Below are 23,942 nucleotides of genomic sequence, written 5' to 3' on the forward strand. Positions count from 1 at the left end.
GTGAATACGTAAGAAGGGGGCGGCATGGTGACACAGCGCCAGAGACTCGGATGCAATTCCCAGCTTGGGTCACTGTCTGCATGGAGTTTGTACATTCTCCCTGTGTCTGCATGGGTTTTCTCTGGATGCTCCAATTTCCTCCCACAGTCCAAAGATGTGTGGCTTAGGTTGATTGGCCATGCTAAATTGACCCTAGTTTTGGGGGATTAGCGGGATAAATATGTGGAGTTACGGGGTTAGGGTGGAATTGTTGTCAGTGCAGGGTCAATGGGCTGAATGACCTCCTTCTGTACTGTAGGGATTCTATGATACTTATTAATGCAGCTGCGACTGAATTAATTTAAAGCCTAAATTTTACTCTTCTGGCCTTTTTAAAGTAGTGAAGAATAGTGATTGAAATTCAGTGTGAAGCAAATGTGAAGGATTTTTTGTTTTGATGATTAAGTCTTTGTTTGAAGTAAATATACTCTCATTCCAGTAGGTGGTGTTAGTAAGAGGTTCCTTAAGCACATCTATTATTACTGTGAAGTCGTCCTGGCACTTAAGATAGTTCTGTTTCTTCAGCCCCAAAAATTAAGTTTTTACATATACTCAGTTATGAGGATAGATGGGAGAGAATGGGACTGTTCTCCTTGGAAAGCAGATGGCTAAGAGCAGATTTGATACAAATGTTCAAAGTCTTGAGGGGACTGGACAGAGTAGATTGGGAGACGTTGTTGCCAGTCATATAAAGAACACGAGGGCCCAGATTTAAAGTAATTTGCAAAAGAAGCAATTGTGATGTGAGAAAAACCTAAATCTTATCACACAAAGAATGGTTCAGGTCTGGAATGCCTTGCCTGGAATTGTGGCGGAGGCAGGTTCAATCGAAGCAGACAAGAGGGTGCTTGGTGGTTACTTGAATAGAAACAATGTGCAAGACCACAGGGAAAAGGCAGGAGAATGGCACTTAGTCATAATGCTCATTTTGAGAGCTGGCAGAGACATGATGAGCCAAAAGGCCTCCTCCTGTATAGTAACAATTCTGTGATGCATGTATAAGTTGACCCCTTTTGAGCTACAAAATGCTATGTTCACAGTAGTTGTCAGTCTCAATTTTTCAATCCACAAATGTGTGTTTTACTTACTGTACCTGATGATTGGATGAAAGGGATCAAGCAGTCAGTATGGTCTGTCCCGCAAAGATGTGTGGGAGTATGACATGTCAACTCTCTGATATCTTAAAATGGTCACACTCACATTGGCAGTTCACCTTCAAACTTAGCATATAAGTCAAATCAACTATCTTTTCTGGAGGGTGTTTTCGAGGCTTCAAGTATTGACTTATTCACTGACATCTCGCGTAGCCATTTTATTTTCTGTTAATTTGTATTTTTTAATTTTCAGCTCGGACAGGTTTGAAATTTTGTATGATTATCTTTGAGAAAAAGTTCCATTTTCCCCTCTTTTTTTTTCAGAAGAACAACTAAATTTTTAAAGAACCTTTCTTTTCTAAAAGTGCTCTGATATGACCCTTAACCCTATGAATGTTGGCCACGTTCTAATAGCTCATGTGAGAGACTGTTTTTGAATTGTAAGCTTAGATCTTATTTGAATCTGGAGATTAGAAGAACTCACAGCAAAACCTGATCGATCTACATGTTTTGTCGACATGAGCCCTTTTTAGAAGAAGTCACTAGATAGGGATTGGGAATGAAATTCTTAGATTACATTTCCAGAAACCCTAGGGACATGGAAGCCAGTTTATATTAGCCCTAATACCATCTCAGATGAGCTCACAGAAATTGGTACAGACAGGAGTTTGAACTCGCATGCTGCTTTCTAACATATTAAGTTTCCTCTTCCTCAACTGCACCTGGAAACCTATTGCTAATGGAATAGATTCTGGCTATTGCATTGTTCAGGTGGAGATCCTCATGAGAACAGAGTTTCTGCATACAGTGTACAAGACTCCAAGATTGGCACAGTAATAAAAAGTTAACAAATAATGTGGGGAACAAATGGATGGCAATCAAGGTGAGGTGGAAAGAAGACAGTCTGGAAGCAGCACCTGAACGTTGGTTATGCTAAAGCTGCTATAAAAGTGCAGGTTGTTATTTAGAGAGGAAGAGGAATAAGAATACGAAGTGGGAATGGAGAGGGCCATGGTTATTGGGAGGGAAGAGAGAAGAGTGACAGCACGAATTGAGAAGAAAAATAACGCTGTTTTGAGAGGTGAAGCTTGTCGGTGTGAGTGGGAAGGACATGCAAAAAATGTCATCTTAAATGGGAAGAAGCTTCAGGAGGAGGAGTGGAAGAAGAAAACCAACTTGAGTTGGCTAGGAGAAGGATGAGAATTTCAGTGAAAGGATGGGGAGATAAGGATGTGACTCTGTGCTTAAGGATAATGAAGTTAAATAGTGTGAGATTGTGATTGTGAAGGTCACTTTTCATAGAAATCATAGAAACCCTACAATGCAGGAAGAGGCCATTCGGCCCATCGAATCTGCACTGACCACAATCCCACCCAGGCCCTATCCCCATATATTACCAACTAATCCCTCTAACCTACACAACCCAGGACACTGAGGGGCAATTTAGCATTGCCAATTAACCTAACCTGCACATCTTTGGACTGTGGGAGGAAACCGGAGCACCCGGAGGAAACCCATGCAGACACAGGGAGAATGTCCATACTCTGCACAGACAGTGACCCAAGCCAGGAATTGACCCCAGTCCCTGGAGCTGTGAAGCAGCAGTGCTAACCACTGTGCTACCATGCCACCCATATGAAAATTTTATGAAAATTATGGTCAAGCTGATCTTTGGAAAATTCAAATACAGTTTACTTTTCCTTTTTTAAGGTTAAAAATGTAAAGCAATGAATCTTGAAGTATCAAATGATTTCAAATTAAACAGGAGTTAGCATTTCTAAAGTAAAAGGTTGATAATTTTCAGTTGAAATATTTCCAATTTCTGCTATCAGCAAGGATTTCCCTTTCAGATTTTTTGTTTAATGCATTTGAAGAAATATTGGAAATATTTGAAGTTTTAGTTGTAAAGCCCATACATAGACTTGGTTTCACTTGTTATAAGTTTATAATCAGCACTTTTCTTGAATAACTAGAATTTTGGTGGTTGTTTGAACTTTTGTGAATATGTTGGGAAGCTCCTGTTTGTTTTCTAGCTGGGTCTTTACAATACCTTTACAATCGATTTGGCTTAGTTCCATCTAATGTTTCACATTCGTTAGGGAAACTCGTCATGACATTAAATGCGGATAGTATGCCAATGCTGGTTGCTCACAAGAAATTATTTCATTCCATTCTATTTGTACTTCGTGAAGAAGGAACTTGCATTTATAGAGCACACATCGCGGCCTCAGGATGTCCCAAAACCCTGCACAGCTTGCAGAACAGAATTCTCCGTTAGCCTCGGGCGGGGTTTTACAAGCCTTGCTCAAACAAGATCGTAAAATACTGGCTGTGGTTTATAAGGCTCTGGTCATGCCACATTTGGAGTATTGTGAGCAATTTTGGGCCCTGTATCAAAGGAAGGATGTGCTGGCCTTAGAAAAGGTCCAGAGGAGGTTCACGAGAATGGTCCCAGGAATGAAAAGCTTGGAATATGAGGAGTGATTGAGGATTCTAGTCTGTACTCATACAATATAGATCATAGAATCTCACAGTGCGAAGAAAGGCCATTTGGCCCATCTATCCTGCACCGACACCAATCCAATCTAGGCCCTATCCCCACAACCCCACATATTTACCCTAGCTAGTCCTCCTGACACTACGGGCAATTTGGCATGGCCAATCCACCTAACCCACATATCTTTGGACTGAGAGGAAACCAGACCACCCAGAAAACCCACACAGACACTGGGAGAATGTGCAAACTCTCCACAGACAGTGACCCAAGATGGGATCAAACCCAGGTCCCTAGCACTGAGAGGCAGCAGTATTGACCACTCTGTCACTGTACCGCCCTCAACGGCGTTTAGAAGGATGAGGGGGGTACCTCATTGAAACTTACAGAATGCTGAAAGGCCTGGATAGAGTGGATGTGGAGAAGATATTTCTGTTAGCAGGAGATCTAAGGACACAGCCTCAGAGTAAAAAGACAGTTGTTTAGAACCAAGATGAGGAGGAATTCCTTCAGCCAGGTGGTGGTGACTTTTTGGAATTCATTGCCACAGAAGGTTGTGGAGACCAGGTCATTGAGTGTTTTTAAGACAGAAGTAGGTTCTTGATTGGTAAGGGGATTAGAGCTAACGGGGAAAAGACAGGAGAATGGGGTTGACAAACTTATCAGCCTCAATTGAATGACGGAGCAGACTCGAAGGGCCAAACGGCCTAATTCTACTCCTATATCTTATGTTCTTATGAGTTGTACTTAAACCTCAGGACTATAGTGGTCAAGAAGGCAGGCCACGAACACCTTCTCGAGGGCAATTGGAGTCGGGCAATAAATGCTGGCAGTGGCGTCCACATCCCGTAAATGAATTCTTAAAGTTCATTTGCATAACCCAATGCCTAGAAACAACAGTGAGAAAAATGATCAGTTCATCCCTTCTTATAGAAACGTAGAATCCTACAGAGCAGAAGGAGGCCATACAAAGAACAAAGAAAATTACAGCACAGGAACAGGCTCTTCAGCCCTCCAAGCCTGCACCGACCATGCTGCCCGTCTGAACTAAAACCCCCTCCCCTTCTGTGGACCATATCCTTCCATTCCCATCCTATTCATGTATTTGTCCAGACGCCCCTTAAAAGTCACTAATGTATCTGCTTCCACTACCTCCCCCGGCAGTGAGTTCCAGGCACCTACCACTGTCTGTGTTTAAAAAAAAAACTTGCCTCATACATCTTTAAACTTTGCCCTTCTCACCTTAAACCTATGCCCCCTAGTAATTGAATCTTCCAATCTGGGAAAAAGCTTCTGACCATCCACTCTATCCATGCTCCTCATAATCTTGTAGACATCCATCAGGTCGCCCTTCAACCTCTGTCGTTCCAGTGAAAACAAACTCAAGTTTCTCCAACCTCTCCTCATATCTAATGCCCTCCATACCAGGCAACATACTGGCATTTTTTTCTGTACTCTCTCCAAAGCCTCCACATCGTTCTGGTAGTGTGTCGACCAGAATTGAACACTATATTCCAAGTGCAGTTGAACTAAGGTTCTATAAAGCTGCAACATGACTTGCCAATTTTTAAACTCAATGCCCCGGCCAATGAGGGCAAGCATGCTGTATGCTGCCTTGACTACCTTCTTCACCTGCATTGCCACTTCCAGTGACCTGTGTACCTGTACACCCAGATCCCTTTGCCTGTCAATACTCTTAAAGGTTCTGCCATTTACTGTATATTTCCCATCTGTATTAGACCTTCCAAAATGCATTACCTCAAATTTGTCCGGATTAAACTTTAACTTCCATCTCTTCGCTCAAGCCTCCAACCGATCCATATCCTGCTGTATCCTCTGAAGATCCTCATCGCTATTCACAAATCCACCAACCTTTGAGTTGTCTGTACACTTACTAATCAAACCAGTTACGTTTTTTCTCCAAGTCATTTATTACAAACAGCAAAGGTCCCAACACTGATCCCTGGGGAACGCTAGTTGTCACAGCCCTCCATTCAGAAACACACCCTTCACTGCTACCTCAGTCTTCTATGACTGAGCCAGTTTTGTATCCACCTTGCCAGCTCACCTCTGATCCCATGTGACTTTATCTTCTGCACCTGTCTGCCATGAGGGACCTTGTCAAAGGCCTTATTGAAGTCTATGTAGACAACATCCACTACCCTACCCTCATCAATCATCTTCGTCACTTCCTCGAAAAACTTGAGCAAGTTAATGAGACATGACCTCCCCTTCTCAAAACCATGTTGCCTCTCGCTAATATGTCCACTTATTCCCAAGTGGGAGTAATTCCTGTCTTGAAGAATCCTTTCCAATAATTTCTCTACCATTGACGTAAGGCTCACCAGCCTGTAATTACCTGAATTATTCTTGCTACCCTTCTTAAACAAAGGAACAACATTGGTTGTTCTCCAATCCTCTGGGACTTCCCTCGTAAGAAATTTGATAACACCAAATTAAAGTCCAACAAGTTTATTTGGTAGTGCAAGCCACAAGCTTTCAGAGCACCGCTCCTTCATCTAGTGAGTGGGAGTTCTGTTCACAAACAGGGCATATAAAGACACAAACTCAGTTTACAAAATAATGGTTGGAATGCGAGTCTTTATAGATAATGAAATCTTAAAGGTGCAGACACTGTGAATGGAGAGAGAGTTAAGCACAGGTTAAAGAGATGTGTATTGTCTCCAGACAGGACAGTTAGTGAGATTTTTGTAAGCCCAGGCAAGGTGTGGAGGTTATAGATAGTGTGACATGAACCCAAGATCCCGGTTGAGGCTGTCCTCGTGTGCAGAACTTGGCTATCGGTTTCTGCTCAGCAATTCTGTGTTGTGTGGCATGAAGGCTGCTTTGGCGAACTAACTGTCTCACTAATTGTCCTGGCTGCGGACAATACACATGTCTTTCACCTGTGTTTAACCCTCTCTCCACTCACATTGTCTGTACCTTTAAGACTTGATAACCTGCAAAGACTAGCATTCCAACCATTATCTTGTAAATTGAGTTTGTGTCTTTATATGCTCTGTTTGTGAACAGAACTTCCACTTACCTGATGAAGGAGCAGCTCTCTGAAAGCTTGTGGCTTGTGCTACCAAATAAACCTGTTGAACTCTAACCTGGTGTTGTGAGATGACTTATTGTGCTTACCTCAGTCCAACGCCAGCATCTCCACATCATGACTTCCCCTGTAGCCAGTGAAGATACAAAGATTTCTCTCAGTCCCCAGCAATTTCCTCTCTTGCTTCTCATTCGGTCCATCGAATCTGCATTGACTACAATCCCATTCAGGTCCTATCCCCATAACCACATGCATTTAACTAACTAGCCCCCCCAACACAAAGGGGCAATTTAGCATGGCTAATCCATCTAACCCACTCATTTTTGGACTTGGGAGGAAATCGGAGCACCCAGAGGAAACCCACTCAGGCATGGGGAGAACATGCAAACTCCACACAGATAGTGACCCAAGCCAGGAATCGAACCCAGGTCCCTGGTGCTGTGAAGCAGCAATTTTAACCATTGTGCTGCCATGCTGCCCAAATGATGTTGATTGAGGAATAAATGTTGGCAAACATTGGGAGATCTTTTGTTCCTCTAAATGGTGCAATTGGATCTTTTGTACCCACCTGAAAGAGCAAATGGACCAGACTTAATCTCTCATTTAAAAGTTAGCATAATATTTGTTCTGTATGATAAAGGCTGGAATTTTACCTGCACACTCGCTCCAATTCTGAGGGTGGCCGAGGCTTGGCAAGTGGCAATCTGTGTTGGCCTTGGGTGAGATTGTGTGAACCATGGGTGGAGGTGCTGGTAAAATTCCACCCAAAGTCTTGAGTACGGCTTAAATTAACAATCTTCTGACTTGAGTTGGGTGTGCTGCCGCTGAGTAAACTTTGAATTATAAAGCTTTCAATACATTATGAACCTTAGAATATTTGAAGTACAAAACCTCAAACACTTTGCAATTGATATAAGAACATAACATGGAATTTCAAAAAGCTATTTTGTCTTTTCACGCTATCGTTTGCATTGATTGGTATCAGGGGTGCTATCCATACTATTTACACATCTGAATTAAGTTTTGCACTTTTCCTGACCACAAAATAGTTGAGTGAAATTCTACAGCCTCATTATTTAAGAATGGCTGTTTTTTCCAGGTGCTATTTTGATGGTCATAACAGCATAGAATACAAAGTGATTCATATTGTTTACGATCACCCCTTTTTTATATTCACATCTTAACTTTCAGTTCAGTTCTTAAACACAAGTTCATTCAGCCTTTTTATAGCAGTTATAACTGCAATATTAACATTTTTTTTATTGGGGCATTTTTCAGTGATTTATTGTGGAAAGTGTTGTGTTTGTATTTTAAACAACTACATTGTTTTCTCACCTTTAGACAATAGCCAAGCAACTGGCTGAGGTGCTTCTACACAATCTTTGTGAGGACAGTTACTGGAATCCATTTTCAGACCCACCTCCTGAACTGCTCAAAAGTGAGGACAGTAGCCCTTTTCTGACCACACCAACCAGTAGTCCTCAGCTCTATGAAGGAGACAAGTATGTGATTTTATTTTTGCTCTTTTTAAAATTCATTTCCAAATCATGTGAAGTGATCGGGGAAACGGTGGCCTAGTGGTATTATCGCAAGACTATTAATTCAGAAACTCAGCTCATGTTCTGGGAACCTGGGTTTGAATCCACCCAGGCAGATGGTGGAATTTGAATTCAATAAAAAAAATCTGGAATTAAGAAGCTGCTGATGACCGTGAAACCATTGTCGATTGTCAGAAAAACCCATCTCGTTCACTAATATCCTTTAAGGAATGAAATCTGCTGTCCTTACCTGGTCTGACCTACATGTGACTCCAGATCTATAGCATTGTGGTTGACTCTGAATTGTCCTCCAAGGGCAACTAGGAATGGGCAATAAATGCTGGTCAGCCAGCGACGCCCACGTCCCACAAATGAATAAAAAAGACTTGGAGGTAGAAAGTCCTTAAAAGAATGTTAAGATGATTGCATTAACTGTGAGTTATGTCAAATTCAAGTCACTTTCTCTTTATATCCTCCCACAAAACACACCCACGTACAAAAAAATTCCACATCAGTATCACAAAAACAGATTCTAGTCTCTTTCATGCACATGTGTGGACAGAATAAAACTCTGGCAGGTTAGCTCGCTCCTGTTAGCAACTTACTAAGCATTCTGCAAAGAAATAATACATTCACTCCCATAGTTTTGCTGTTTTTAATTTTTTTTCCCATGTCTTGCTACAATGGGATGGAAATTCTGCCTCAAGGGGAGGATACTCCAATTGTGCTGGGAGATGTATATTATCTACTACAATGGAAGGTGTGAAACCAAAAGAGAAAATGCTGGAAAATCTCCGATTGCTGGCCCCCGAACATGCCTGGGCCAGCCTCAACAACCGCAGCCCTGATCTCTCTCCCTCCCACTCTGCAGCCCCAACTGTGCTGGAAACCTGGCTGCCAGAGACATATGAAGGCCATAGCACCCAGTGGGGAGACCGCAAAACAAAAGCAGTGCAGTGACCTGGGAAAATTGCCCCTGAGGGCATAGAGTCAAGGAGACGAATATGACAAAAATGCAAAAAGATGCAGATTTATTTCACTGTGAAGAATGTCTTTCATGACAATCAATAAATCTCACACTGGGTTATGTTTGACAATGATCAGATGTAGGCATTGCTGACAAGAACTTTCTGCCTATCCCTCATTACCCTTGAACTGGGTAATTAGGCTTGCTTGGTCATTTCAGAGGGCAGTTCACCCACATTGCTGTGGGTCTGGAGTCACATGTGGGCCACACCAGATAAAGTCAGCAGATTTCCTTCCCTGAAGTACATTAGCGAACCAGATGTTTTGCTTTTGCAACAATTGAAGATTGTTCCAGATTTATTAATTGAATTCAAATACCACCAGTCACCATGGTGGAATTTGAACTTGTATCCCCAGAGCATTAACCTGGCTCTCTGGTTCTGCATCATATCCATAGATTTACATTTAAAATTTTGATTGTTTAGTTGTTATTTCAAGTTTGGAGCAGTTGGACACAAATATTTTCATATTGCTTCCAATTATATAACATGTTTTAGCATGTGAAGTGTGAAATGATATTTTCTCACTTTTGACATAGAAGTTAATTTGATGTAAGGAATAGTAAGGGGAATTGTCATTTTGAACTGTGGTTGGCAATGATTTATGTTAACTGCCCTATTAGGTTTAGCAGAAAGCAATAACTGAAGTTTGCAGTTTTGATCCCCAGACACAGAAACATTAGAAGTTTGTTGAATTCTTCATCTTAACACAGCTGGATTAATTTTAATACCAATTTGTGTTTTGGTTATTTTTCTGCAGGTTCAGTGGAGTCTTTCCTCACTATGAGTTTAATGTATACTTATAATCTTTATTATCACTCATGGTTAACTCTCATTTCTTTACAATTTATATTGCAGTGTTCTATGTTGTTGCTGTACTCTGGTTATTTTGTGAAAAGATAAACCCAAAAAAGGCATTGATGAAGGTGTGGGATTTCAAGGAACCCCAATTCTTAATTAAATTTACAGAGAATGAAATTTTTAGTCAATGAGTAAATGCACCACTTGGTATGTTTTGAGATGTGCAGAGCTAGAAGGGGAAGTCTTGTCATGCAGCTGTAGTGTCCCTATACCTCTGGACCAGAAGCTCTGTGTTCAAGTGCCACTTCTGGTCTTGATGGCCATGGAAGGTGTGTCCATAATATGGCCAAAAAGGTCAATTTTCATAAAAGCAAAATATTGCAGGTGCTGAAAATCTTAAATAAAAACAGAAAATGCTTAAAAACTCAACAGATCTGGCAGCATCTGTAAAGAGAGAAGCAGAATTAACATTTTTGAGTTTGTTTCAAGCTTGTAAATCACAGAACATAGAACAGTACAGCAAAATATAGGCCCTTTAGCCCTTGACGTTGTGCCAAGCTTTGTCTGAAACCAAGATCAAGCTATGCCACTCACTATCATTCTAGTGTGCTCCATGTGCCTATCCAATAACTGCTTGAAAGTTCCTAAAGTGTCTGACTTCACTATCACAGCAGGCAGTGCATTCCACACCCCAACCACTCCTTATATGTCTGATGGTAGGGGGGAAGATTGGAAGAGTTTCCTGGTCCGCTACATTGGAGAAGGTAATGGCAGACCACTGCATTACTTTGCCAAGCAAAACCATGGACTAATCCAGTATTAGTCCATAGTCATTGGTGGCACCATAGCACAGTGGATAGCACTGCTGCTTCACAGCTCTGGGGTTCTGGGTTCGATTCCTGGCTTGGGTCACTGTCTGTGTGGAGTTTGCACATTCTCCTTGTGTCGGCATGGGTTTCTTCTAGGTGCTCCGGTTTCCTCCCACAGTCCAAAGATGTGCGGGTTAGGTTGATTGGCCATGTTCAGAAATTGCCCTTCAGTGTCCAGGGATGCATGGGCAAATGTGTATGGATATGGGGGTAGGGCCTGGGTGGGATTGTGTCTGGTGCAGACTCAATGGGCTGAAGGGCCTCTTCCTGCACTGTAGGGTTCTATGATTCAGCCAATGCCCTTTTAGGGCATGGTATCTGAAGGAGTAGGTTTCAGGTTCCATTTCTGGTCTGTGTACAGATAGTGCCTCTCGGTTGGGGGTTGCAATTTTGGAAGATGAAGGAAGGGAATTTGCAAACATATTCCATAGCTAGCCGTTATTTTGGAAAATGTATATCACCCATATTTCCTCTACAATTGTCTCCTTTTCCATTGGCCATTGTTCTTCTGTTTGGGCTTAAACAATGAAAAACAACTGTTTGACAATGAATATGTATAGTAGGTGAGATGAATCCTATACTCATCTGATGTGCAATCAGTTTCCAGCAGTTATTATTGGACCTGTATCAGGAGTAGAGGTCTGAAATAAAAACAAAAATACTCAGCAGGTCAGGAAGCAGCTATGATCTCAAACTGAAATGTAAGCTCTGTTTCTCTTCCCAAGTGTTGCCTGATCTACTGAGAACTTGCAGTACTTTTGTTTGTATTTCAGATTTTTAGCACCCACAGTATTTTGCTTTTGTAGGAACAGCAATGTTGGTTTTTGGTCCCTCAGCCCAAGGACATTGAGATCAAGAAATAGTACCCCTCAGCCTTCTGTGGTTGGGATCAGCCAACTCAGCACAAAGCAACAATCAAACTTGGAGCTATCTTGATCTGTACTTATCAATACTCCACCATATGGTTAATTTGTGCACTGAACCCATAAGTGCCTGTATCTTTTAATCATCATCAATTGTGTAGCAAGGAACAGAGACAAAATGTAAAGGTGCTTCACAGCATGCTCATTGAAAGGCACTGAATTATGTGTTTATGTCATTTTCAAAGGAGGCATTTTATCAGTGATGAATAGTTACTGGCCTTGTTCTGACAGTGAAAGAAAGAAATCAAGCAGTATGAATTTGACCTAGTTCAGTTCAGTATTTGTTTTTTTTTCAGTCTCTTCTGCCCACGGGACATTGTTGAAGAAGTACTCCTACTACTTCTAATCAGCGAGTCAATGGTAAGCTACACTGTTAACTGAGAATAAAAATTCTAATCTTTTCTGCTGAATCATAAATTTTTCATGCACTTGGTCTTATGCTTATCAACTGAGCCATCAGGAGAAGCCTGGCTGCATTTATAATGGAGTGTCTTTTTTTTAAACAAAAAAAGTACCCTGCAGCTCCAAATCTCTTTCTCTTGTGATGTAATACGTACTGACTCTGTACAAACTCTTTGTTGCTTTCTGCTCATTTAATTTCATTGTGTAGAGTACAACAATCACACTACCTGTTGCTATCCTGCTGTAAAGTTTGTGGATGTTAAGGCCAGGGAACAAATTAACCTTTGGCTGCAATGCTTTCCACTTCCCTCATGTTTGAAAAGCTTTCTGCCACTCAATAGATCTGTATATCAATAACAAGTGTCTTTAGTTAAATACTCGGGGATGCAAGATATCTGTGCAATTGTAACAGAGGATAGAAAAAAATTGAAAATTGCAAGTGGAAGGAAAAGTTTTGAAGCACGAAATAAATGTAAATGTGCAGAGCATTGGCTTTGGGTTAAGAGTTTACTTCATAAAGACCATAGGATATAGCCGTGGATAATGGAGGAGGTGAAGGAAAGTGTTAAATTAAAAGCGGAGGAATTTAGAGTAGCTAAGAGTAGTGGGCGAGAAGAAGATTGGGAGAGGTTTAAATGTCAACAAAGATTGACAAAGAAGTTGATAAAGAACGGTAGGAGAAACTATGAAGCTGGGCTAGCGCTTAATATAAAAAAAGGATAGCAAGAGTTTTTATAAATATATAAAAAGGAAGAGGCTGGCTAGGGTGAACGTTGGTCCTTTAGAGGATGAGAAAGGGGACCTAGTGGTAGGGGATGGGGATATGGCTAAGGTATTGAATAACTTTTTTGTTTCTGTCTTCACGGAGGAGGACGTGAATAATTTGCCAGGTGTTAGCGATGGAAAGGTGGTAGGACTGGAGGGTCTTAATGACATTAATGTTACTAGAGAGGCGGTGCTCGACAGACTGGAGGGACTGATTGTGGACAAGTCCCCAGGACCGGATGGAATGCATCCGAGGGTTCTGAAAGAAATGGCGGAGGTGATAGTGGATGCCTTGGTGGTTATTTTCCAGACGTCGCTGGATTCCGGGGAAGCGCCGGAGGATTGGAAAACGGCTAATGTTACGCTGTTGTTTAAGAAGGGTGCCAGGCAAAAGGCGGGGAATTATAGGCCGGTTAGTTTAACGTCTGTGGTAGGTAAAATGTTAGAATCTGTCATTAAGGAGGAAATTGCGAGGCATCTTGAAGGGAATTGCTTGATAGAGCAGACGCAGCACGGTTTCATGAAAGGGAAGTCGTGTCTGACAAATTTACTGGAGTTCTATGAGGATGTGTCTAGGGCAGTGGATAGAGGAGAGCCGGTGGATGTGGTCTTTCTGGATTTTCAGAAGGCGTTTGACAAAGTACCTCACAAGAGGTTATTGCAGAAGGTCGAGGGACATGGAGTTGGGGGTAGGGTGTTAGCGTGGATAGAGGATTGGTTGTCAAATAGGAGGCAGAGAGTGGGGGTCAACGGGTGCTATTCGGATTGGCGGGTGGTGACTAGTGGAGTGCCCCAGGGGTCGGTGCTGGGGCCTCAGTTTTTTACCATTTATATAGATGATCTGGAGGAGGGAACCGAGTGTAGGGTGTCGAAATTTGCTGATGACACCAAGATTGGGGGAACGGCAAATTGTGCGGAGGGTGTGGAGAGTCTGCAGAAGGATCTAGATAGGCTGGGCGAATGGGCCACGAAATGGCAAATGGAATTTAATGTTGGCAAGTGTGAGGTGGTCCACTTTGGTAGGAAGGACTATTACTTACGTGGCGAAAAACTGCAGCAGGCGACGGTGCAGAGGGACCTCGGTGTCCTTGTGCATGAGTCGCAAAAACCCAGCTTGCAGGTGCAGCATGTGGTCAGGAAGGCGAATGGGACGCTGGCCTTCATAGCGAGAGGGATTGAATATAAAAGTAGGGAGGTCTTGCTGCAGCTGTATAGGGCATTGGTGAGGCCGCAGCTGGAGTACTGTGTGCAGTTTTGGGCGCCGTACCTGCGCAAAGATATTTTGGCCTTGGAGGGAGTGCAGAGGAGGTTTACTAGGCTGATACCGGAGTTGAGGGGGTTGAGCTATGAGGAGAGGCTGAATAAACTAGGCTTGTACTCGTTAGAGTTTAGAAGAATGAGGGGAGATCTCATTGAGATGTATAAGATGATGAATGGGATGGATAGGATAGAGGTGGAGAGACTCTTCCTGCTCAAAAAAGACAGTAGGACTAGGGGGCACAGCCTCAAGATAAAGGGGGGGCGGTTTAGAATGGAGTTGAGGAGGAACTTCTTCACTCAAAGGGTGGTGAATCTCTGGAATTCTCTGCCCGTTGAAGTGGTGGAGGCTGCCTCGCTAAATATTTTTAAGACGCGGGTTGATGGGTTTTTGATAAGAGAGGGGATTAAGGGTTATGGGGAGAGGGTGGGAAAGTGGAACAGAGCCACGACAGATCAGCCATGATCTTATTGAATGGCGGGGCAGGCTCGAAGGGCTAGATGGCCTACTCCTGCTCCTATTTCTTATGTTCTTATGTTCTTATGTTCTTAGAAGCAGAATTGGGCTGTTCGGCCCATCGAGTCTTCTGCCATACAGCCATGGCTGATAAGTTTCTCAACCCCATTCTCCTACCTTTTCCCCATCACCTTTAATCCCCTTACTAATCAAAAACCTATCTATCTTTGTCTTTAATCCACTTGATGACTTGGCCCCCACAGCCTTCAATAGATTCACCACCCTCTGGCTGAAGAAATTCCTCCTCATCTCTGTTCTTAAAAAAAAATTGCCAGATGGGTTTTGAGGACAATTGACAATGGTTTAATGGTCATCGTTAAACTTTTAATGCCAGATTTTCCAGAATTCAAATTCCACCACCTGTCATGATGAGATTTGAACTCGAGTCCCCAGGGCATTACACTGGATTACTAGTCCAGCGACAGTGCCCCCTTCGCCACTGCCTTCCTCATTTAAATTAGATTTTAAAGTCAGAAAGGGAGCTTGCAAAGGATCAATACATTGTGAAAAAGCATTTTGGCTTTACAATTGGAGCAATATAGAACAAGGCAACAGATTAATGCCAAGAGTTTATAATGCACTTAGCAGATACCAGCAGTTTTTAGAAAGGTGTCGAATCTTGTTGGTTTTCTGCACACCCTCACCACAAGAGTCATTTCATGAGAAAAAGGAATGGAAAGAGAAGCTACAGCTCTATAGTTTAAAAAAAAATTGGTTAAGTAGAGAATCTCAGCTCCACAAAGAATTACGTAATACAGATAAAGTAAATTGAGACTATTAGTTCAAATTAAAGTAGGTTCAGAGACATAAATATAAATTGGTGGCAAGTAAATTGATTCTAATTTGGAATAATGTTCTCATCGTGAACTGGTCGTGTGTCCATTCTTCATTTTATAGATTTCTGCCCATCCAACAATACAATAGGACATGAATAAGGATGATTACTCATTCCAGTGCTTTATCATTCATGCTTCTTTTTCTTTTGCATGTCTTAATTTCATTTCTGATTAAGAAATATGCTTGCTCTTCCAAGGCACGATTCAATAAGAGTCCCTGCTATATTGCAGATTTCATAATATTTTTAAATATATATACATATGTTAAAGGTCAGATAGTATAGCATTTAAAAAAATGTCAGCTTATGAAAGGATAAAAAATATAAACAGCCATTCTTTTTATCCAGATGTGCGTTTGCCAATAAAATGCATCTTCAGTAATGAATTCCTCAGCTCACTGAGTAAATAGACAATTTGTTGTGATACTGAACCTTCAGATTAGAGATGATTGTTTGATATTCCCAGCCAGGACAGTGAACAGTGCTCTCAACTTCCTTTGTGTAGTAATGGCATTGATTGATTGGAGAAACTGGATCTCTTTTTCTTTTATTTAGAATTTTAAAAAAGTTTAAGAGATTTAATAATTATGAGTGATTTTAAAAAGTAAAGAACTATTTCCACTGCTTAACATTTTGGTAACTAAATTCAATTCCAATAAAAAGACAGAGGTAACAACAATAAATACATTTTTATTTACACGGCAACTTTTAAGGTAGTTAAATCTCTCCAAGGTGCTTCACATAAATGAGCCACGTAAGGAGATATTAGGTCAGATAATGAAAAATGGTCAAAGAAATAGGTTTTATAGAATAACTATTGCAAGTATGAGGGTTGTAAGATTGTTGCTTTGAGGTTGTGCCTTTAGGGTAAAATGAAGGGGGTCATATTGCCTGTTTTGAAATCAACAGGCCTGGGTAGAATGGCATTCATGTTTAAAGGAAAGCTTGGGTTGCTTTGCTGGAAAGAAAATGTAGGATGTTAACACTTGAGAACTATGACAGAAGCATCTGTATTTGTAGTGGCTGGACTGCTAGTCACCTAAGACCCAGAAAGGTGTTGAGAATGTCAGGTTTTAAATGGTTATGTCTTGAACTGTTAATTTACTTCCAGGATAGAAGAGAGTTGAGGTCCCAAGGATAGTTAATCAGCCTTTTTGCCTGGTTACAAGGCCTATGTGATTCATGGTGCCATGGAGATGGGCTTTGAGAGAGGAAGAGATTTTTAAGGCATTCTTGAAACACATTTAGTCTGCCAGGATTCAGGAGAGAGGAAGCAGTTAGAGACCGAAAATCTCTATGATTCAATATGGGTGTTCTGGGTTGGATTGAAAAGCTAAATTCATGAGGATTTGAAATGTAGCTGGAAGATTTGCCCAGCCTTAGAGGGAGAACCACCAGAAAAAACCGTCATCATGAAAAACATTTCTGGGATTATAGTTACCGTTTGGAAAGGAACAGAAAGAAGCCCTAGGGAAGTTGAGAATCTCTCTGGATTGGGTCTGGGAAAATTGAATGACTACTTAAGGGACAGTGTAAAGCATATTTGTGGTGTGGATTCATAGTTGTGTTAAAAGTAAAAGGGAAAAGTTGTGTTCTGTGGTTAAAAGTAGAAATTGCCTACAAAATTCATGCTTTTGGTCTGTTTGTTACTGTAAAAGCCTTAAAACACGGAATTTGTCATGTCATCCCATCAACTGGAAGTTAGAATTTCATTTTTCGAAGTTATCGGTCTCTACAAGGATCATTGCACAACATAATGGAGAAAGGCAGAGAGGTGTAGGGCGGGAATTCCAGAACTTGGGGCCTAGGCAGCTGAAGGCACAGCCATCAGTTGTAAAACAAATAGAATTGGAAATGCACAAGAAACAAGAATTAGATATCTCGGAGTATTGTGGGACTGGCAGAGATTACAGCAGTAGGGAGGGCAGAAGCCATGGAGGGTTTTGGAAATAAGAACAAGATTTCTAGAATCAAGATATTACTTGACAAGGAGCCAATGTAAGTCAGTGGGCATAGGTGTGAAAGGAAAATGAGATCTGCGGAGAGTAGAACCTCAAGTTTGCAGAGGAGGAAATGTGTGTTGAGGTCCTAGATCAGAATCCCAAATTATATTAGGAAACCAGACTGGATCCCAACAATATTTCCTTTTTGGCAAAAATGTGAGGAATGGTCTGCCACTCCAGGATTGATTCCACTGACAAAATTGGAATTTCTATATCAAAAGAATCTGTATTCATGACAAAGTTTAAATATAACTCTAACAAAATGAAATTGCTTAACCATTAACAGTTGAGCAATATTTAAAAATGAAAGGAAGCTATTTTAACTTCTAACTTATCACTGTTTCAGTTCCAAATAAGCAATATTCCTCTTACAGATTTAAAGGCCACTTTAAATATAGTTAGCAATCATAAATATACTTGCAATAATAATTGTAGACAGCATTTCTATTTTCTGGGATATGACAACATAGAAACTAGAAGGAGGAGTAGGCCATTCTGCCCTTCACGGCTATTGCACCATTCGTTTTGATCATGGCTGATAATAGAATTCAAGCTCCTTTCCTTCCATATCCCTTGATACCTTGAGCCCCAACATTTATACCTAATTCCTTCTTGAAATCGGACAACGTTTTGGCCGCAACTACAATCAGTGGTGGTGAATTCCATGCATTTAGCATCCTCCGGGTGAACAAATTTCTCCTCACTTCAGTTCTAAATGGTTTATCCCTTATCCTCAAACTACCATCCTAGTTCTGGACTCCCCCACCATTGGGAACATTCTTTATGAATCTACCCTGTTAGAATTTTATAAGGTTCCATGAAATCCCACCTCACTCTTCTAAACATAAGAACATAAGAAAGAGGAGCAGGAGTAGGCCATCTAGCTCTTCAAGCCTGCCCCGCCATTCAATAAGATCATGGCTGATCTGAAGTGGCTCAGTTCCACTTTCCCGCTTTCTCCGCATAACCCTTAATTCCCTTGTCTGTCAAAAACCTATCTACCCATGACTTAAATATATTTAGCGAGGTAGCCTCCACCACTTCAACGGGCAGAGAATTCCAGAGATTCACCACCCTTTGAGTGAAGAAGTTCTTCCTCAACTCCATTCTAAACTGCACCCCCCCCCCCCTTATCTTGAGGCTGTGCCCTCTAGTCCTGTTGTCCTTTCTGAGCGGGAAGAATCTCTCTACCTCTACCCTATCCATCCCTTTCATTATCTTATACATCTCTATAAGATCCCCCCTCATCCTTCTAAACGCCAACGAACACAGACCCAGTCTATTTAATCTCACTTCATAGTCTAACCTCCTCATCTCCGGTATCAGCCTAGTGAACCTCCTCTGCACTCCCTCTAAGGCCAAAATATCCTTGCGCAAGTGCGGAGACCAAAACTGCACACAGTACTCCAGCTGTGGCCTCACCAGTGCCCTGAACAGTTGCAGCAAGACCTCTCTGCTTTTATATCCCCCTCGCTATAAAGGCCAGCATCCCATTCGCCTTCTTGATCACCTGCTGCACCTGCAGACTGGGTTTTTGTGACTCATGCACAAGGACCCCCAGGTCTCTCTGCACCGTAGCATGCTGCAGCTTTTCGCCCTTTAAATAGTAATCCCTCCTACTATTATTTCTGCCAAAGTGGATAACCTCACACTTGCTAACATTGTACTCCATCTGCCAGGTCCTCGCCCACTCGCTCAGCGTATGCAGATCCCTCTGCAGACTTTCCACTCATCTTTGTGTCATCTGCAAATTTCGTTACCCTATAGCAGCCCCTTCCTCCAGATCATCTATATAAATGGTAAATTGCTGACGCCCCAGCACTGATCCCTGCGGCACTCCACTAGTCACCAACCGCCAATCAGAATAGCACCCATTGATACCAACTCTCTGCCTCCTATTAGATAACCAATCCTCTATCCACGCTAACATGGATGTTAACTCCATGCCCCCTAATCTTTTGAAGTAACCTTTTGTACAGCATCTTATCAAACGCCTTTTGAAAATCGAGAAACACCACATCCACCGGTTCCCCTCTGTCTACCTCACTAGTCACATCCTCATAGAAATCCAATAAATTCATCAAACACGACTTCCCCTTAACGAATCTGTGCTGCGTCTGTTCTATCAAACCATTCTTTTCTAGGTGCCTTGCTATTTCTTCTTTGATGACGGATTCAAGCATTTTTCCAACAACAGACGTTAAACTAACCGGCCTATAATTCCCTGCCTTTTGCCTGCTACCTTTTTTAAACAGCGGCATAACATTAGCCGTTTTCCAATCTTCCGGCACTTCCCCGGAATCCAGCGAAGTTTGGTAAATAATCACTAAGGCATCTACTGTCACCTCTGCCATTTCCTTCAGAACCCTGGGATTCATTCCATCCGGTCCTGGGGACTTGTCCACCATCAGTCCCATTAGTCTATCAAGCACTACCTCTCTAGTGACAGTAATCGCATTCAGGCCCTCAACTCCTACCATCCTTCTATCTTTAATATCCGGCAAACTGTTTGCATCTTCCTCTGTGAAGACTGAGGCAAAAAACTTATTTAAGGCCTCAGCCATTTCCTCATCTCCCACCACTAAATCCCCCCTCTCATCCCCTAAGGGTCCAACATTCACTCTAGCCAGCCTCCTCTTTATATATTTATAAAAAATCTTACTGTCCTTTTTTATATTTAGTGCTAGTTTAGCTTCGTAGTCTATCCTTCCTTTCTTTATCAACTTCTTAGTCATTCTTTGTTGATTTTTAAACCTCTCCCAATCTTTTACTCGCCCGCTACTTTTAGCCACTCTAAACGCATCAGCTTTTAATTTAATAATTTTATTTCCTTCAATAACCACGGCTGATTATCCCTTCTCCTACATTCCTTCTTTACCATTGGAATATATTTCTGCTGAGCACCAAGAAAGATCTCCTTAAAGATCCTCCACTGTTCCTCAGCCGTCCTACCAACCAATCTGCGCCCCCAATCTACATTCGCCAATTCCTCTCTCATCCTATCGTACTCCCCTCTGTTCAAACAGAGGACACACAGGTTCGGGACCCTACTTTCTCATCCTCCATCTGCATCAAAAACTCAACCCAAGAGGATCCCTCACAACAAGATCCCTAATTCTTCCTGTCTCGTTACACAAGTGAATATAACCTCCAGTGAATGTAATCCTAACTCATGTAGTCTCTCTTCATATGTAAGCCCTGCCATCCCGGGAATCAGCCTGGTAAACTTTCATTTTACTCACTCTATAGCAAGGACATCCTTCCTCAGATAAGGATATCAAAACTGCAGATAATACGCCACGTCAATGTCCTATACTGTTGCAGCAAAACATCCCTATCCCTATCCTTAAATCCTCTCACTATGAGGGCTAATATACCATTTGCCTTCTTTACTGCCTGCTGTACCTTACTTTCAGTGACTCATGCATGAGGACACCAAGGTCTCACTGAGTGTCCACCTCTCTCAATATACCCCTATTCAAGTAATAAAATGTCTTCATATTATTGCTACTAAAGTGGATAACTCACAGTTATCTACATTATACTGCACCTACCATCACATATGCCCATCCACTCAGCCTGTCCAAATCACATTGAAGCATCTCTGCATCCTCCTCACAGCTTACTCTCCAACCCAACTTTGTATCATCTGCAAGATTGGAGATAAAACATTCAGTTCCCTCTTCCAACCCATTAATATATAATATGAACAGCTGGGGTCCTAGCACAGATCCTTGGCTATTGGGGTGCCGCAATCAAAAGGGCTCATTTATGTCAATTCTTTGCTTCCTATCTGCTAACCAGCTTTCTATTCATCTCAAGGTATTATCTGCAATCCCATGTGCTTTACCTTTACATAATAGTGTATGAGATCTTCTTGAAAGCCTTCTGAAACTCTAAATAAACTGTAGCCACTGATTCTCCTCAGTCAACTCTACTAGTTACTCAAAAGAAATCCAGTAGATTCGTCAAGCATGATTTCTCTTTTGTAAATCCATGCTGACTTTGTCTGATTATATCACTGCCTTCCAAATGCTGAGTTATGAAATCCTTGATAATGGATTCTAGCAACTTCTTCAGTACTGATGTTAAGCTCACTGGCCTATAGTTCCCTATTTTCTCTCTACCTCCCTTTTTGAATAGTGGGCTTACATTAGCTGTAAGTGGACTTACATTAGTTGTAGCATCCAATCTGTAGAAACCACCCCTGAGTCCAAAGAATTTGCCAAATAACTATCAATGGATCTCCTATTTCCAGGGCAACTTCCTTACATATTCTGGGATGAAGATTATCAGGACCCGGAGATTTATCCACTTTCAATCCCATCTATTTCCCCAAAACAATTTCTCTACTGATGCTAATTTTCTTCAGCTTCTCAATAAAACTTGTTTCTGTCAGAACTACTGGTACATTATTCGTGTCTTCCTTTGTGAAAACTGAAGCAAAGTACAAATTTAGTTCCTCAACCATTTCTTTATTCCCGGCTATGAAATGTCCAGTTTCTGACTGTAAGGGGCCTACATTCATTTTTGTCAATCTTTTTCTCTTCATATACCTAAAGAAACTTTTACTGTCAATTTTTATGTTCCCTGCTAGCTAACTTTCATACTCTATTTTTCACTTCTTATTTAACCCCTTTGTCCTCCTTTGCTGGATTTTAAAATGCTGCCAATCCTCAGGCCTATTGCTTTTTCTTGCCAATTTGTATGCTTCTTCCTTGAATAATATCTCCAATTTCCCTTGTAAGCCATGGTTTGGCCACAATTCCCTTAGCACTTTTGCGCCAAACAGGAATAAACATCTTCTGGAGTTCTTTAAATGCTTGCCATTGCCTGTCCGCTGTCTTTCCTTTCAGTAATGTTTCCCAGTCCATCATGACTACTTCATGCCTCATACCATCACAATTACTTTTATTGCGGTTCAGGACCCTGGTCTCAGAATCAACTACGTCACTATCCAACTAAACAAAGAATTTGGCCATATTAGAATCATAGAAACCCTACAGTGCAGAAAGAGGCCATCTGGCCTATTGAGCCTGCACTGACTACAATCCCACCCAGGCCCTACCCTGTATCCTTATACATTTACCCACTAATCCCTCTAACCTATGCATCTCAGGACACTAAGGGGCAATGTTAGCATAGCCAATCAACATAACCTGCACATCTTTGGACTGTGGGAGGAAACTAGAGCACCCAGAGGAAATTCATGCAGACATGAGGAGAATGTGCAAACTCCACACAGACAGTGACCCAAACCAGGAATCAAACTCAGGTCCTTGGAGCTGCGAAGCAGCAGTGCTAACCACTGCACTACCATGCTGCCCACATTATGGTCACTCATCCCCAAAGGTTCTCTCTCAACTGGATTACCAACTAATCCTTTATCATTGCAAAATGGCCTCATCTCTTGTTGGTTCTTCAATGCATTTCTCCAAAAAACTATCCCGTATACACTCCAGAAATTCCTCCATTATTGTATTGTGACTAATTTGACTCTCCCAATCTACATCCAGATTAAGTTTCAGAGTAGCTTGCAAAAGCCTCTGTATTCAAACAATTTCTAGTTTAAACTCCAACTCTAAACTGCAAAGACTTCTTTTCCAATTCAATCCAATCAAGTCCAATTCAGAGTCTCAACAAGTTGAGGCATTCCTGATCCAAGCTGACAAGACAGGGCTCTCACCTCCTGTCTTGGGCTTGATCTACATAATCCAAGCTGATTGGAGAAGACACAGCTCCTTCTCCAAAGCTTGATCTCACTTGCATCTTAGTCAAAAGGCCGAGATGCTGATTTTAAAAATTGCTTCAAATGAAACTGAAATGTGACCTAATGACTTCAACCAAGTACAGCGTGTCAATACTACACCTGATCAAAGACTACTTTTTCACTGCTACAGACCCAGCTCTGCACATTAACCACATTATCACATGATTCTCTCAATCAACTTCCCAAGGGATCTTTTGTATAAACATAAGTCCATTAGCTCTATCCAAGTAACAAATTCCTAGCTGAAATGTATAACTTACTTTTACAACCTTTGAGCTAAATGTTTATGAGATGCATAGACTGTCTAGAATAAAGCTGAAATGTTAAACGTTCTACAGGAACATAAGAAAAACCCAAAATATATGTATGTATAGCAACTGCCTACTGTCATCAAATGTGGGAAACTAAATAGGAATGCTTTGGAATAGTCAGGCCTAGAGATAATAGCATAGATGAAGGGTTGGGCAGAGATTAGCTGAGATGGGAGTAAAGTTGGATAACTTACAGATGGAGAATGACAATCTTAGTGATGGCACAAACATGAGGTCAGAAGCT

General features: G+C 41.6%; 1 protein-coding gene across 1 annotated transcript in view; it reads left to right on the forward strand.

Moving 5' to 3' along the window:
• LOC145351047 (tetratricopeptide repeat protein 7A-like) overlaps window positions 1–23,942 on the forward strand; it is a 252,791-nt gene that overhangs the window by 42,164 nt on the left and 186,685 nt on the right. Inside the window, exons 7-8 of the mRNA XM_080200649.1 lie at window positions 8,024–8,184; window positions 12,135–12,198. Of these exons, the coding sequence (XP_080056775.1) occupies window positions 8,024–8,184; window positions 12,135–12,198 (225 nt within the window). The remainder of the gene's footprint in view (window positions 1–8,023; window positions 8,185–12,134; window positions 12,199–23,942) is intronic.

This window comes from Carcharhinus amblyrhynchos, chromosome 12, assembly GCF_965287045.1.
Source record: "Carcharhinus amblyrhynchos chromosome 12, sCarAmb.v2.hapA, whole genome shotgun sequence".
NCBI classification, from domain to species: Eukaryota; Metazoa; Chordata; class Chondrichthyes; order Carcharhiniformes; family Carcharhinidae; genus Carcharhinus; species Carcharhinus amblyrhynchos.